The sequence below is a fragment of the Cinclus cinclus genome, chromosome 27 (genome assembly GCF_963662255.1).
Source record: "Cinclus cinclus chromosome 27, bCinCin1.1, whole genome shotgun sequence".
Lineage (NCBI taxonomy): Eukaryota > Metazoa > Chordata > Aves > Passeriformes > Cinclidae > Cinclus > Cinclus cinclus.
In genome coordinates, this window is record NC_085072.1 from 5317424 (window position 1) to 5331033 (window position 13610).

A 13610-nucleotide genomic window follows, 5' to 3' on the forward strand; every position below is an offset into this window, starting at 1 on the left:
AACGCGTCAGAGCAGAGTTCTCCAATGCAACACTTTCCATTTCAACTAAATACACTGCCCAGAACACCACACCAAAGTCCCACAGGTGGTTCAAAAAAAAAAAAAAAATAGCACAGAGCAAATGTTTTGGAACCCATGCAAGCCAAAAAGGTCCACAACAAGACATAAGAGATATCAAGTGGAAAAAAAAAGTGAAAATGCGCTCAGTGTCAATATTGATAATGCCATTAAGTGCTACATTAGAACTGCATATTTGTGATTGTCATTTTTAATGCCATAGAGTGTGTTTAGACTTTCGTATAAAAAATAAAAATTAAAAATATAACCTTAGCTCGGCCAGTTCATCCCAAAAAGTAATTGTTTTAAGTTTTGAAAACTGTTAGTAAAACCATTTAAAGGTGATAGGATTTTTCTGGCAAGGAAAAGCTACATTTGTTAGAGCTTCATTAAAAATTTAGTTTGGCATCTCACATGCAAATATCCTGTTTTTAACATTATTCACAATGTAAGAGCTTCCATATCACCCTTAAAAGTTTTTCTCAAGCAACATATGTACGTTACCACTTAATTATGCACAGCCAGCCTTTGATTGAGAAAAGTAATTACTTATAAGCCGCTTACTCCTTATTTTAACCAGCAGTAAACTGTATAAGCAGGAAAAACTTACAAGTCTTTGGTTTCAACAAGCTAGAAATGGTGAGGTGAGGCTGCCGGACTGACTGCCAAGAAGAATTTGCTGAAAAGGTTTTGCCAGATGTTGCGTTGTATTTAGTTGGTTGGCGAAGGGGGTGTTGTGGATTTTTCCTGCTTTTTTGTTAGCCGAAGGCTGCTGCTGTAGTTGTTGTGAAGACATTTGGTAAATAAACAGCTGAGCTGATTGGCCGGGAATGTGTGGGCGGTCGAGGTGGCTGCTGCCGATTTGGTTAAGGTTGGAGAGAAGGCTGAGAGAAAACAGCATGCTCGGGAACCAAAGGGCGGTGCAACCTGACGACTGGCCATGCCTGGGTCATGTGAAACGACACCAGCCAAGCTGCATGGGGCGCGCTGGTCACATGACGCTGAAAGGGCTAGTTGGCTGGCTAATGCAGACTCAGAGGGTGGTGAGAAGAGACATGATGGTGACTCTGTAACGGGTTCATTTTTATTAATAGATGGACCAAAAAGCATAAAAAAAATGAAAAACAAGCCATCAGTACAACCATCTATTAGCTAACAAATACTCCTAATGTGTTATTTTTTTTTTTTCAACAGCAAAAGGGGAAGCTTGAAACCCTGGCTCGGGAGGACTTCACTCACCTGCCACAGGTAAATTCAGTCCTGTAAAAACCACGGTGCACACTTAAACTGCCAGACAAACTAGTCTGGGTCCAAGAACGTGCCAGTTCCCAAAAATCCTGCTACATGCTAGAGCTGGGTTTGCAAACCTCAAGTGACAGGATCGTCACACGATGCTTTATTTCCACGCTAGCACTAAAGTGCCAAGATTCCAGATGTTTAGAGCAACTGTTACTCAACCTATTATTACACAGCTGCCTGCTTGGGAAGTATTTAAGTTCTGCAAACAATGTGGAAAAACCCATTGGTATGGAAATGCTAAACTGCTGTATGTCATGTTCTGCCATTATGGAGTAAAGGAAACGAACAGCCTAAGTTGAAGTATGGGGAAGAAAGGGAAAAGTGTGACTAGAAGATGAGCAGATTTTAAGAGAAAGGAGGATAAGCCCAGGACAGAGGGCACTGACTACCAACTGCACAGTCACCTAAGGACAAAAGCCAACAACATTCAACACAACTCAAGTTCACCTCGATTTTGTGGGGAGGTTGATTTTGTTTGGTTTTTTTTTTTTTTTACATTTGTCATTTCCGAATCACGATCGGATAGGTGAAGGCCATCCATCAACATGCCTTTAACAAGCCTGCTTCTAGGATGCTAGGTGGTAACTGTGCCAAGAGCTCTAGGATTGTGCTGTGCCCAGGTACCTGCGCCGAGGAGGGGGACTCCTCCTGCGATAGTCATCCCGAGGGCGCCGGCCCCACGATGGAGGGGGGCCACGGTTCCGACTCCGCTTCTCCCCGTTGGAGAGCTCCACTCGGACACGACAGCCACACAGGGTTCTGGAACAGAGGTCAGCTGGTTAGTATTCCCACACAGAACGCACCATGGGGTAAAGCATGCACGATCCAGATAAGAAAAGAAGAATGGACAAGGGCAAAAATGTTCTGTCATCAAAGCACAGCGCCCAGAGTCAGCTCCAGCATAGCTGTAGCTGTGGGGAACCCTTCCCTGGAAGTGTCCAAGGCCAGGCTGGATGGGGCTTGGAGTAGCCTGGTCTAATCTAGTGGAAGGTGTCCCTGCCCATGGAAGAGGGTGGAACTGGATGGGCAAACCATTCTGGGATTCTCTGTCTGCTTCTCAAAACTGCTCTGCCAGTAAACCAGGCAGGGAAAGAATGAAGAACTATCTCCATGATCACTTTTACCTCTTCATAGTAACACAATCTCCAATTTAATTAACACATACCAAGAGATTCAAGTAACTTCTAACTTGGAAATTAACTGTGAAGCACAAAGTTAACTATTACAATGTTATTCATGAAGAAGGGCAGGGTTAGACAGGATACTGGGAAAGATTTCTTCCCCATGAGGGTGGGCACGCCCTGGCACAGGGCTGCCAGAGAAGCTGCGGCTGCCCCTGGATCCCTGGAAGTGTCCCAGGCCAGGCTAGATGGGGCTTGGAGCAAGCTGGGATGGCAGAAGGTGTCCCTGCCCATGGGTAGGGTGGCACTGGGGGGGATTTTAGGCTTCCTTCCAGCCCAAACCATTCCAGAATTCTACTGCTGCACTACAAGACCACCCTTAAAGTACCACATAAATAAATAACGCATAAGAAATGTGTCAAGACCTTAGTCCTGCAGTTGAAGCTTCACAATTTAAAACCGCATCACTCCTACAATTGCATATTTAGGCCAGCCAAGCCAAGCACACAAGCACATTTTACCTTCCATCTAGCTCTCTTACTGCATCAGCTGCATCTCGGGGATCTTCAAATTCCACAAAGGCAAAACCAGGAGGATTTCTTGCCACCCATACACTGCGCAGTGGTCCATAGTAGCCAAAAGCTCGCTCTAACTCAGTTTTGTTGCCATTGTTTCCAAGGTTACCCACATAGACCTTGCAGTCCAGCGGACAAGAGTCACGATGCATTGCTAGGACAAGAAAAAAGAAGTTCACATATACTGAGCACAGCGCACGTGTTTGTTCACTTCCAAGGGAAGTCACTTGATTGGCTGCTTCCCCCTGAAGCCTCAGCAGTGATACATTCTGATGGCGACATTGTTTGGAAGGGACCAGCGGGGTGGGAGAAGAATGTTAAAACCCAACAAGAAAAGGGAGCTGCTATGTCGCATTGTGATTAAAATGCACTCCTTGAGCTAATTTCGTTTACCTTTACGGTTTAGATTTGAGAGGCAACGTGCCTGCGCCCCTCTTCCTGCTTAGCATGGGAAGGGGGGTCTGCAGAGGGCGCTGCGCGGGGGAGGCTCCATTGTTCCCGGATCGGGATTAGGATCAGGGCGATCCGCGCACGAGCGAGGAGGGGGGGAAGGGCAGCGCCTTCTCCCGCCGAGCTCCGCGGGCAATGCCCGGGGACTCGCTCCGGAGCTGCTCCTCAGCCCGGCGTGAGGCACCAGCACTGCCACTGGCGGGCAGGACACCGCCACACCGCCCCCGCGGCACCTCCCGTCCCGCCTCGCACACCGCGGGGAGCAGGCAGAGATCGGGCTCCTTCCGGCAACCCGCGGCCTCCCCGCCCGATTCCGCTCAGGGCCGCGGCAGCCGCCGCCCCAGGCCCGACGTTACAAAATGGCGGCTGCTTTGTTTGCCGTTTCCAGCTGCCCTGCCAGGCACCAAGACCGCAGCCGCCGCCTCCCCCCCGCCCTCCGGGGCGAAGATCCTCACCGGTGCTCAGAGGGAGGGCGCGCGAAGGGAGCCCGCGCTAAACTCAGCCGACTCGACCCTCAGCGAGACCCCAGCTCCGCTTTTCCTCACTGGACAAAATGGCGGCCAGTAACCACCCCGCCCGCCTTTATATAGGGCCAACGCTCTCTCACGTGATTCCAGGCAACAGCGAATCAGAGGGCGCCGTTGCGTTGATTGACAGGTGGCGTCACGGAGTGCGCGGGCGGGTGGGAGGGATCTTGGCGGTAACGGCGGGAGCGCTGAGGGGGCCCCGCCCGGGCCCTGAAATCAGGGAGCTGCAACACCCCCTGAACTGTTGTTTTTCTGGCTAACGTGAAAAAATAAGCTTTCATTTTCTTGTGTCTCTGGCGCCGTGAGGTCCGTCCAGGTAGGGTTTACATCTGTGAATGCTTAAATTATCTCACAGCCATTTTTCCCCCTGAGCTTTAAATAAGTGTGTTGAGCAAGCTGCTGTAAGCCAGAGTTGGTAAATTTTAGGTCCGGGCTTCGCTTACTGAGACACAAAGGACAGAATTGATTTTTTTTTTTTAATCACTTGAGAAAACGAAAATATTTGAAGGGAGGAATTTTAGTTGCAGACACACGGTGCTGTTGATGTGCTTTGCCAAACTCTCATTCGTACATAACCTTTGTACGTACAACATGGGGTTTAACCTCTGATTAAACAATGAACTTCCTCCAAAGGGGCTGCCTTAGATAATGTACCTTCTGATTTCTATTATCAGGTAATATAAGAAACCCATTCAGGGCTGTTGCTGCAATAACCTTCCAGAATCCTCCTTTCGCAGCCAGAGAAGACAAATTTATCTGGTACAGGTATAAATAATAATACTTTAAATCATATCATACACAAAAAGGCATTTTGAGTACAAATTAGTGCTCACTGACTATGCTTTCCAAGCAGGAACTGTGCAGAGGATGGGCTGTCCTTGTCTACCAGAATTCCAGAAACCCAACTGGAATTAAAAACAATCAGTTGATATAATTAACTGGAATTTTCAAAAATCTTTTGCACGATCCCCCATTATTTTTAAGAGCTTTTTCTCAGTAAAATTCTCCAAGGGTCAATACTGGACAAGGGACAGAAACACAACAATGATTTTGAGGCAATGAATGCTCCAAAGTATCTTTATTATGTGTACAATTATCTGAGAGTTGCCGGCCATTAATTAAGGAAATCTAATCCATTGTAATCTAAATTAGCTGATGGCTAATTTCCTGAGGCAAGACAAAGGAAATAATTTGAAGGTTGGAGCTATCCAGCCATTTCACTTTGTGACTTCTTTGAGATGGTGATTTCCAGGACTCACCTCCCTTCACCAAGAGGGTTTGCAGCATTCCTAGACCCTCCTCTCATCACATAATGCACATTTCAAACATGATTTAAGTTTTGCAATAATGGATATTAAAAAAAATCAAACAGAACAAATATTACAGAGCAACTTGAACAACCTTGTAATCCTAACAGAACTTTTAATTTCATACCAAAGTTACAGATGATGTATGAAGACAATTCCAGGGGACTGACTTGAGAACAAAGGATTTATTCAGAAGTCAGTTCACCTGCTGCAAAGCAAACACAGCAGTCAGCACTCACCTAGGACATGTTACCTGCTCTATTCAAACACTTCCTCCCTGGAGTTAAGCCTGTCACCACATTTTATAAATCACTGTCCACAAAAATCATGTCATCTAAACATAATCCATTTTCAGTTTACTTTTGGCATTAATCAAAAATTAAACATGTCCCATCAGCAGGACACAAGGCAGAGGTCAGAGTGCTCAGCCAAATCCCCAGAGCTGGGGTTGGGATGTGCCAGCACAGCTACATAACTCATGTTTAATTCCAACGTCAGTGGTTTGATTGTCCTCCCAAAGCTGGTCCCCAAACCAGCCCTGTGGATGTCACACACATGTGGAAGCTTTCTGCTACATCACTTCCCCCCTTCTTCCAAGTTGGTGACTGTGAGAGCAGGAAAATCCTGCTGTATTGCACTCGCTGACTTTTACCACTTGTGTCCAATAGAATTGGTTAAATGTTTTATAACACTCCCAGACCAGGATCCAAGACCACACTGATCTGGAGTAAGGTGCTCTAGTCAAACTCTTATCGTGGTTTCTGAGACTTCGGTCTCACAGAGGAAAATGAACTCTTGAATATTCTAGATGTTATGATTTCGAAGAAACCTCAGCTGTGTGAGCCAAATTTAAGGGATCACTGAACCACAGAATATCCTGAGCAGGAAGGGACCCACAAGAACCATCAAAAATCTACTCCTGGCCCTTCACAGGACACACCAAGATCCCACTATGTGACTGAGTGCATTGTCCAAATGCTCCTGGAGCTCTGGATACCTCAGGAGACAGATAATATTTACTGGAGAATACTTGTAACTGCAAGAGGATCTCGTAGAGCTGCTCCTCAAGCTAAACCAGACACCAGCAAAACCAGTTATTTACTGGAACAGTTCTGCCCACAGAAAAGCCTTTTGCTGAGAAATGTCATTGCTTGAACACAACAGGAACTGGTGGAGGGGATGCATCTTCGGGCAGAAACCGACTGCACACAGGCATGTCTGAGCCTGCTGTCATGAGGCTCCTGTGGATTTGCCCCATTTTCACATCCTACCCATTGACCAACCCTCATGAAGGCTGTTTTCTGAAGAGAAAGAGACTTAAATAAGCCTGATCTTTAGATATATTTCAGTGCATGAGCTTATTCCCACACAGTCTCCTCTTTACAGAGTAGAAGTCTCTTCTTTCCTTACTTTAAAAACATGTATTTTTACACTCTGAAGACTTTTCTTTCTACCTCAGACTTCCTGTAAAGAGAGAGTGAGACAACAGACTGTAATTTATATACCATAGACCTAAAATAAGACACAGCACCAAGCACAGGGGCACAGCATGTCCCCAAGACTCAGCACTTGGGGATTAATTAGTGTGACGTTTCTTTACTTGGATGACATTTAATTGCTCATCCTTCATCCTCACCTTTCCACGTGTGAGGCTTCTGCCACTGTTGGGGTCTCATGTCTAAGCTACTGGCACCATAGTGACATTCTCTTGCAGGGACACATCCCAGAGAGTTCCTTTTCATGGAGACAGAGCCCATGGCACTGGGAGACATCCCTTCTTTTTTATTGTTTTTACTCAGGTGAGGTCCTCAGGGGACTTCTGCAACACTGTGGAACCCGGGATAAGCTCAGAGAGCCCAGTGGGTGTTACAGACAAACCAAAAGGGACCCAAGGCTTTGTCTCAGCTTCACCTGAATTTGTTTTGCACACATAAAATATTCCATCTGGAGACTATTTTAAGCAGAATAGAGAATCAGCCCCAAGCTTGGCTTCAGGGTAGGTTTTGGAGGACAAAACACTCATCCTTGCTACCATGTTCAGACAGAGCTGTGTGTCCCAGGAGCTTCTGTAGATCTGGCTTGAAATCAGAAAATGGAAAACGAAAACAGTGAGCCTGAGTCACTGCTGTTCAAGTCTAATTTTAATTCCCTGGAAGATGGGAGTTTTCTCTGGAGTGACACAGTTCATACTGCATAGGGGCCAGGATTTCAAACTGCTCCTGGAACAGTTTGCCCCCCTCCCAAATATGATTACTGGCACTTCTTCAGATGGCACAGGACTGTCCCCAGCAACAAGGAGGTGACACAGAAGAGCTAAAAGCACCCAGAGGGAGGGAAAGCCTGGAACTCACTCCTGGGAGCTGAACTTCACCTCCTGAAATGGTTCTGGAAGCCATGGGTCTGCTGGCTCCTTCCCCGGGGACAGAGAGCTGGTGATGCCCCTGTAGCACCTCGAGTGCAGGTATGATGGTGCCAAAATCTTCGTGGTTTGCTGTGAGATGTCATTTCCTCCCATCTCTGAGTGAGAGAGGCCAGGGAGGGAAAACAGCCCTTCGGCAGCTGCTGCTTTTCAGGGCAGCTCTATTTACCATGAGTGTGGTCAGAGCATTTCCTCTGGGCAGGGCGGTGCCCGGCTTTCCACGCACCGCTCACGGCTTTCGGGTCTGTCGGGCTAAGAGCAGTAAGGGGAAAAAAAATAAAATACACAACCCAAAAATAATAATTAAAAATGAATTGATGTTTTCATCAGGGAAGCAGGAAGCCTTCTGGAGCCCACAATCCTGTTACTGGTGAGTAACAGAGAAGAGCACACGGAAAAAATTCCTCAGATCTCTCAGCCCATCTCCCTACAGATAGAGGATCCATTTGATGCAGCACAGTCTTTGTTTAATTAAGTTTTCAAATCCCAGGCCAGAGGATCCCCCTTACCCTAACGAGGCTATTCGCACATTTGCTTTGCTTTCTGTTCCCTCCCCCAGTTCCTTCTTCCCCCTCAACTGGGCCTCCAGGCTCTCTCTTCCCTTTTTCTTTCATGTTGTGCAGCAGGCCATATTCCCTTCCTCCCCCACCTGGCTCCCGGGGGGGAAGGACTGGAAAGCAAAACAGAAGAATCACTCCCTGGGAAACTGTAACTGGCACAACCCTCCTGCTCCAAAACTCCCGTTGAAGGTGAGGGAACAGCAAAAACCCCTCCCGTGAAAAGACCAGGAAAAGCCGAGGAAGGGAGCAAAGGCTTTGAAGTCAAGGCTAAAACCTTTGATGGCTCCGAGAATGCTGTGAGGGAGGCCCTGAGGGGACCAAGCTCTGGTCAGCCCGAATCCCTCATCCCTCATTACCTCCCCGGCAGAACGGCTCCTACTCTGCTCTGCACTGCTCAGGGCTCTCACAGAGGTCCATTCATCCCAGCTAAAAATCCCACCCGGGAGTGCTGGTGGTACGATTTTTCCTTGTGACATTAGCGCTGACCCCATTACAGCTGGGAACATTTCCGGCTGGGTGGATGGCTGGAGTGTGCCATTGACACATTTTATGTTTTCTTTAGAAATATTGTATCTCCCATGGATATAGGGTAACCCGACCTCCGGGAGATGTCACAAAGTGGCTACCACGGTAATTTTGATTTCTACCAAGTCCTCGGGTAGAAGGAAATGGCAAGTGGAAGGGAGTGGCCATGGCAGAGCGGTGGGACCACCAGAACGCTCGCCAAGTGCCCCTGTCCCTACCCCACATTGCCATCTCTGCTTGTGGTCGCTCAGCTGATGTTTTTCAGTGGAGATGCCAATAATTGCATCCGATGAAAACCCATTGTACACTGGAGACTTGAAAAGTTCATGGACGAATTGTCCCAGATGTTTTACGCAGGACTTTGGCCAACGCTTATTAATCCTTGCAGATGTAACCAAGGGATCCACGGTGGATAATTTGGTGTAACCACAGTGTAAGTGCTGCCCTGGAGACTCAGACGTGAAGCTGGGCCCTGATCTACCAATATTTAACGAATGTCAGCTTTAATTGGTGGCACACTCTAATGGGTGACACTCTCCTTAATGATGGGGACTCAGGTAATGAAATCAGGAATGTTTATTGGGTGTCTCAGATACAGGCTCAGACAAGCTGCCTTGAGGGACATAATGAAAAGCAATTTGGTGTCCATGGAAGCTGCGAGAACTGATGAGGCCGTGAAGCCCTGCAAGGGGCCTGTCTGTGCAGGACAACAAGTCTGCATCCACCTGAGCCTGCCTTTATCAGGAATGCCACCCTGTCCCTATGCGAAAGGAATCCATGGCTTCAGAAAACACTGAGCAAATGATCTTTCCAATCTTCGCGGGGAATTGCTCCTCAGAGGTGACAAATACATTTGCTGCCTTTCACTTTGAGAAACAGGAACTGGTCCTCTTAAATAGTTTCAGCCTAATGATCCAGCCATACCCTTAGTATCCAAATTCTATTGAAATTACCTGCTTGGAGATCATACAGTGAATATCAAACCTTGTGTGGCGTCAGCTTGCAGGGTTTCAAAACATTTCAGAATTTGGCTTTTTGCCTGTAGCACCACTTACACTTTTATTGTTTAGTGAGTTTCTCCCATTTTCCAAGATTTCAAATGAATTTATTTACTGTACAATCAACAGATTGAAATTAAATTTGTACTGAACATTAAAATCCAGTGGGATTTTATATAGGTTGCCCAGAGAAGCTGTGGCTGGCCCTGAATCCCTGGAAGTGTCCAAAGCCAGGCTGGACAGGGCTTGGAGCTGCCTGGGATAGTAGAAGGTGTCCCTGCCTATGGCAGGGGTGGGATGGTGGCCTTCAAGGTCCCTTCCAGTCTAACCATTTCAGGATGCTAGTATTTACCAGCTCCTGAGATTCTCTGTGAATAACTGGTTTTTGCTAACTGTACATTGCAGGGGTTGCCAGTACTGTTAATTTAGATTCCTCTTATCCAACTCAGGGTCTCACACCTGAGCCATAAGGACAGGAAAGGCAGAAAATCTATTGCCACACCAGAGACACTTTTCCTGATCAACCCTGGGACAGCTGGATATCCCCTGTGCATCATCTTGGGCCACAGGAAAGCTGTGCTGAATCAAAAGTTCTCACAAAACAGGAGAGACTGCAAAAGAAGAAGAAACTGCCTGCAAGGCTGTGATCTTTCCCTTAGTCAGAGCTGAACATTCTAAAATCAGAGATTTATTATTGCTGGAGCTGTCTCATTTCCCTGGCACAAGGTCTTAGTCACAGAAGGCTGTGGAGCCCATTCCCATTGTTGCTGAGCTCCCTGGGCTGCTATAAAAGGCAGTCAAGGGCACTTGGTGTCACTGCACTGGAACATCACCACAGGGCTGGCAGGAGACTGCAGGTCAGGACTTCCCTGGGACACAAACACCACCAGCAGTAAGTGGATAATGTTCCTTTTGTAACTGGGAGATGCTTTTAATTAATGTAGAGTTTACTGTTGATCAGAGTAGCAAAGTGTCATTGCTCTATTGTGTCTGAGCAGTTCTGCATTAGCATAATTTAAAATATCCCTCAGCATTTAATACACACATCTCTATGGATATTTATGTGCATGTATCTGCATTTAATACACATATTTTTCATCAGAACTAATACCTACTTGTTTTTTTCACATCTAGTTTGATTTCAACATATTGCCCAAGAAAATTACTCACAAATTACTGGGGCAGGCTTATTAAGAACAAGCTCGTTACAAGCAAATACAGAATCAATGTGTATTTATGTTCTATTAATGTATAATTTACTTTTTTATCCAGCCACTGGCAATATTCAAGTTAGTATAAAGACAAGTCATTTGGTGAGATGCTGAGTTTTTTATTATCCCAAATTTCTTCTTCACAGCAATAATTATTCCTTCAAAAAATTGTACAGGAACTTGTCTTTTACTATTTTTACATAACAATTTAAATGCTACAACTTTTGTTTTGTTGCCCCTCCAGGTTTTGATGGAACAATTAGCACAGGATTTGCTGGTAAATGAATAAAGGGCTAGGCTAGAGCCAATCCTAAAACAGAGTACAGTCATTAGTACCAAAAATGCAGAAATTTTAGGGCTAGACCTGGCAGTAAAGGTGTGGAGGAGTGGAAGGGATGGGTAGGTATGGGTGTAACAAGGCCATGAGCAGATATAGAGCTGGATGAAATTATAACGTAGATTAAAACAATCATTGCACAATTACATCTTCTAGTTGCTCCTTCCCTAAGACAGAAATTCACTTCTCCACAGCAAAGAAATCCAGCATCAGTCTAATATAATCTTGGATATTTGGGTGTCAGCACTTGTCTTGCTCATGGAAAAGTTATTGTGCTATTGAAGGCCCAGACCCCAGGGCTTTTAACTTGATATTCCTGCTCCAGCCTTAAATACCTTTCAGGTTTCATGGTTTTCAGCAACTCTAATCTTTGTGTCAAATTGCTGTGAAGTTTTTTTTATCAGAAGGGTCTCTTCCAAGTCCTGAAGTAATTTTCTGTGCTTGCAAATGCACAAGAGTTCAAAATGCTTTATTGACAGGCAACGGTGGGATAGGAGATTTAGGACCTTAAGCAAGGAAATGTAGAAATATCCTGTCAATCCTATCCATCTTTCCTTGGTGTATGTCACAAATCCACAGATCTGGGATGATGTGGGAGGTCCTGGGATGTTTTTACCACAGCACAGTGCTCCTCTCTCACCCCTGCTTAAAGGCTGAAATTAATTTTGTCAGGTGAAAGCAAGAACAGAGGAAAAGATTTCTGACCCTGCTGTCAGCTTCTGGTCCTGTGGAGCTCATTCAAAGAAGAGAGAAAATGTTCCTGCCCCAGAGATCTCTGCAGACAGTTACATTTTTGGCAATTCTTTTTTTTGCCTGTTTTGCAATGTGCCAAGACCTTGGAAAGTAAGCAATATTACCTTTTTAGTTCATTAATATCATCAGAAAACCACTCACTTTTGATTTAATGGGCTGTGTTTTGCACTGCTCTTGGTTATTCCAGGCATGGAAGAAGAAAAATTCAATGTATTTGATACACTACCATTTTACCTCATCCCCTCTGCAGCATAAAATTAGACCCATTGCATTTTTAGATGTGTAACATGGATCACATTTCAGTTGTCACTTTTAAACACAGTGCAGCAAATCACATAAGGATGTTGAACAGAAGCCATGGAGATGGCATATGCTGAAATTCCATATTTAGGTTCCCTTTCAGATCCAAAATTGCAGCAGGAGCTTATAGCTGCAGTTAGATCTTACCTAAGCAGCCTGGAATCCTCAAACATTTGCATCTGAGATTTAGCTTGCCCTCCTCAGTCAAAAGTTGACTCAAAAATTTTGGTGTATCTGAAGAGAATAAGAGTTGGGTTGTATTTCATGGACATGAGTGACTGCAGGTAAATTATTCCCGAGTTACAATTCTGGAAGGAAAAAAACAAACCCGGGAGTCCTGTAACACCGAGGTGATGGAAAGGGACCTTTATTCTGCTGTTGAGACCTCTGAAAAGAATCTAAATTTGGGAAAGACCAAATTGTCCCAGTTTACCTTTCATTAAAAAAAGAGGAGATTCAAGGTACACCTTTGGGAATAGCTCAGCATTTCAGCTTCCCATCTGCAGGAATCTTTAGGCTTTCTGACAGCCTGAGGCACCTCCAGTGCTCCCTCCTCAGTGCAGAGAAGCATCTGGAATGGATGGATGCAGATCGGCATCTGCCATCCCTGACTCCGTGTTGGTTCCCTTGCAGCAGGAGGGCAGTGACCGAGCACCAGCTCATGCACGACAAAGGGAGGACGGTGCAAGGGCTGAAGCGCCTGATGTGGCTGCAGCACGCCCTGGGTGCCGTGCACACCGCCAGCAGCAGGGAGATGCCACTCCCAAATGCCAGCTGGGATGTGCAGGACAGCCAAGATCCCTCAGATTCCAACAGCAGCGACGGAGACGAGGCTTCCAGCCTGATGAAGCAGCTGCTGGAACCGATGGAAGGTCAGGGCTTCCTCCTGCTAAAGCAGCTGGATGGGAAGATCCCAAAGGGTAACTGGAACCCACAGCACCTTTTCGACCTCCTTTGACTATTCAGTGTCAGCCCTGGTGTTTGTCCATCGCTTTACACGTGCACTGCTGGAGGGAACAGCTCCAGCACAAAGGTGAACAGCAAAATGAAAACCCTTAACTGCATTCACTCCTCCCGGTGCTCCCAGGATCCAGAGCAGCTCCTCTCCCATCTGAGCGCTGTCATGGGAGAGGGTCCCCTCTGTTCCTCTCCAGGGACCTCCCTGTCTGTC

At 46.2% G+C, this 13610-nt stretch overlaps 2 protein-coding genes across 3 annotated transcripts; one reads left to right on the forward strand and one right to left on the reverse strand.

The window, feature by feature from the left end:
* Positions 1-6: 6 nt before the first annotated feature.
* SRSF3 (serine and arginine rich splicing factor 3) lies at positions 7-4049 on the reverse strand. 2 transcript variants are annotated; one of them, XM_062509637.1, is made up of 4 exons: positions 3958-4049; positions 2999-3206; positions 1981-2115; positions 7-1124 (listed from the first exon to the last, which is right to left on the reverse strand). In XM_062509637.1, the coding sequence occupies exons 2-4, from the start codon at positions 3202-3204 to the stop codon at positions 1091-1093; spliced, it is 375 nt and encodes a 124-aa protein (XP_062365621.1). In that variant the 5' UTR covers positions 3205-3206; positions 3958-4049; the 3' UTR covers positions 7-1090. The 2 variants fall into 2 exon arrangements, with proteins under 2 accessions (XP_062365621.1, XP_062365618.1); XM_062509634.1 differs by lacking the exon at positions 3958-4049 and adding an exon at positions 3446-3726.
* A 7923-nt stretch (positions 4050-11972) lies between these two features.
* LOC134053979 (parathyroid hormone 4-like) lies at positions 11973-13397 on the forward strand. Its single transcript, XM_062509356.1, has 2 exons — positions 11973-12229; positions 13073-13397. Exons 1-2 carry the CDS (start codon positions 12141-12143, stop codon positions 13395-13397), a joined length of 414 nt encoding a protein of 137 aa, XP_062365340.1. The 5' UTR covers positions 11973-12140.
* The last annotated feature ends 213 nt before the right edge of the window (positions 13398-13610 follow it).

Coding starts and splice junctions, on each gene's coding strand:
- SRSF3 (XM_062509637.1), bottom strand. CDS start 3,204: ATGCATCGTGACTCTTGTCCGCTGGACTGCAAGGTCTATGTGGGTAAC. Junction 2,116..2,998: donor GTAAGAGAGCTAGATGGAAG/GTAAAATGTGCT, acceptor CCTCTGTTCCAG/AACCCTGTGTGGCTGTCGTG. Junction 1,125..1,980: donor AGTCCCCCTCCTCGGCGCAG/GTACCTGGGCAC, acceptor AACCCGTTACAG/AGTCACCATCATGTCTCTTC.
- LOC134053979 (XM_062509356.1), top strand. CDS start 12,141: ATGTTCCTGCCCCAGAGATCTCTGCAGACAGTTACATTTTTGGCAATT. Junction 12,230..13,072: donor ATGTGCCAAGACCTTGGAAA/GTAAGCAATATT, acceptor GTTCCCTTGCAG/CAGGAGGGCAGTGACCGAGC.